This window comes from Dreissena polymorpha, chromosome 2 (assembly GCF_020536995.1).
Source record: "Dreissena polymorpha isolate Duluth1 chromosome 2, UMN_Dpol_1.0, whole genome shotgun sequence".
NCBI lineage: Eukaryota > Metazoa > Mollusca > Bivalvia > Myida > Dreissenidae > Dreissena > Dreissena polymorpha.
In genome coordinates, this window is record NC_068356.1 from 26,171,516 (window position 1) to 26,174,380 (window position 2,865).

Below are 2,865 nucleotides of genomic sequence, written 5' to 3' on the forward strand. Positions count from 1 at the left end.
CAATGGAACCATCAGTCATATTTGTTGGAAATAAGCTGTATGTAATGATCAGAAAAAATGCATGTGTTTAAACAAAGATACTTTTTATGTGTTCTCTTGTTTATAATAATCGATACACGATTACAGACACACGGCAAACGTTAAAGTAACAGTACTACTCAAAATCAACGAACACTGCGTGCAATATTCCGTAAAATAAACTTAACAAATTAAAAATCAGTGTTCCTTATGGCAATTGCCGAAATTTCAAGTGATTAAAAGACAGGTTAGAAAAGGACAATACACTATCAAGCAGGACTGAATTAAGTGTAGACTCAGTTTGTGAACTTCTAGAACTTTGTTTGAACAGCACATATTTTATTTATAAGGGTAAGTTCTTTCAACAGAAACAGGGTGCAGCCATTGGTTCTCAAGTCTCGCCTATCATTGCAAATTTATATATGGAGCACTTTGAGAAGGAGGCCTTATATACCGCCAAGAATCCACCATCCATATGGTTCAGGTACGTGGATGACACGATGACCAAACTTCATGAGTATGATATTGAGTCGTTCTCCTCACACTTGAACTCCATAGATGAACACATTAAGTTTACGTCGGAACAGGAGGACGATGGTAAGATACCCTTTTTGGACACTTGTGTTCACGTGAACGACGATGGTTCCACCAAGGTTACTGTTTACCGAAAACCAACACACACCGACCAGTACCTGAACTTCAATTCCAACCACCACTTAGATCACGGTAGTCAGGACATTATTCCACCGAGAAGAGAAATAGCAAGTGAGAAACACGACAACAAACTAGAAATTGAACACTGCAACACTGCAATTAGGGCCAACGGCTATCCAGAGTGGATGTTTACGATCCCAAAGAAGAAAGACAAAACACCATCTGATAAATCCTCCAATAAAAACCAAAAGATCAATGATGGTATGCCATACATCCGGGGCACATCAGAAGCTCTGCACAGAACATTCAAGAAATATGGAATCAGCATGTACCATCGGCCATATAACTCAATCAGACAACAATTTACTCATGTTAAAGATAAAACAGACAAATTGAAAAAGTGTGGGGTGGTTTATTACAAAAAGTGTGAACAATGCAAAAACGATTATATAGGTGAAACAGGAAGATCATTGGTCATAAGACTGAAAGAACATGTAGCCAGGTCTAACTCGGCCATACATGAACATTGCTCCCACACAGGAAACAAGATTGATCGAAACAACACCAAAATACTAGATTCCGAGGACTCGCATATCAAACGTCGGGTCAACGGGGCAATACACATTAAGCAACGAAGACCGTCGCTAAACCGGGATGGGGGGCTGGAACTTCCGCCTGTGTACAATTCTCTCCTCGGGTCACGTGGCCATCCTACGTCTCGTGACTCGTTCAACTGATTAGCAAATCGCTGATGAAGACTATGTGATATAGTCAAAATATTCGAGTGAGCAAATATTGCTCCGAGTTATGGAATTTATTGACTAAAATATGTAAAGGAATATTGCATAAAACGCTTAATTTCTACATCATCTTCTCAGTTTCTAATATTTCATAATATATTCAAACATCTAATCATTCAACCATATTAATGGTGTAAACTATAAAGCGGTTGAGAAGAAATAGTCTTACAATAGCGAGAAAGAAAACATATGAAAATGATACATCTTATATATACTATATCAAATAAAAATATGTACTTGTTAGACTATACGTTACATACATATTCTTAGTGATTCTTCAATAAATATAATAAAGTTTAATTTCTTTTTCATAAAAATATAAGAAAACTGTTATAACATTTAGCGCCCTTCTATGTAGATTGATATTATATTGTATATGCAGCCTAACGTTTATTCTAACAATACACATTATGGCAAAATAACGTTACTTCATACGCGGTAATGCCGTATATAGTCAAATAAAAAATATTCGTGGTCGACATATCTGGTTTACACACTTAATATATTGTAATTATATTATTATACAAACATAACGCACAACGTAGACTCTGTGTTTAGAAATGGACTCTTTTACGGATATAGTGATGTTGAGTTAACTATTGTAAATTATAAAGTTTTACACTTCGATATCTAGAAACAGCTAACAAGTAGGTGATATATTCAGTTTATTTTACAACTTTTCAAAACCCAGAACATGTGTTCAATGCTTTAACAGAACAGAACAGAATAGTACAGAATAGTTTATTTTTTCACTTAAGCATCTGGAGCTCATCGTCGTAATCATACATGTATATAACAGCATGCGTTGAAGCACACACTAAACACACATAATTTTAAAGAACAGTTAATCTAAATAAACACGAAAAAAACATATTTCGTTCACATATTTCATGAGACTGTCAGATGGATTGGTTAAATACATAGTGATCACATCATGTTATACGTATAGTATTACAATAGCAATAATTACATAATTCTGACAACTTAAAACAACCTGAACAATGACCGGAAGTAATTCGAATGTCATTGATGTATACATTTGTTTTGTGTTGTGGTTTGATTTGCCTTAATGTGTTTCGTTCGAATAACCTTTGCTTTATTGCGATTTAATGGGAAAAACGAGCGTAGAACGTAATTGATAATAGTCCACTGACTGTGCTTACCAGCTTATTTGTAAAGGTGCCTCTTCAAGTAATCAGTATTTCTCTACGTCTATACTAGAAACTTAGATACGATCAAGTATGATACAAATTAGGTAGATTACATTTTATTTATTTAAAATGAAGAAAATAATATCTCAAGTAATAAAAATACCATGTATATGATACCTGAGCAAAGTTATTTTTATCTAATACTGTCAAATAAGTGGGACTCAAGAATAGACTATGCCTAC

The 2,865-nt window shown here is 34.6% G+C and overlaps 1 protein-coding gene across 1 annotated transcript; it reads left to right on the plus strand.

The window, feature by feature from the left end:
- The first annotated feature begins 440 nt into the window (after positions 1-440).
- Positions 441-1,409, plus strand: LOC127869610 (uncharacterized). Its single transcript, XM_052412266.1, has one exon. The coding sequence runs from the start codon at positions 441-443 to the stop codon at positions 1,407-1,409; it is 969 nt and encodes a 322-aa protein (XP_052268226.1).
- The last annotated feature ends 1,456 nt before the right edge of the window (positions 1,410-2,865 follow it).

Bases quoted from the DNA above. Each gene is read 5' to 3' on its own strand.
- LOC127869610 (XM_052412266.1), top strand. From the start codon at position 441: ATGGAGCACTTTGAGAAGGAGGCCTTATATACCGCCAAGAATCCACCA.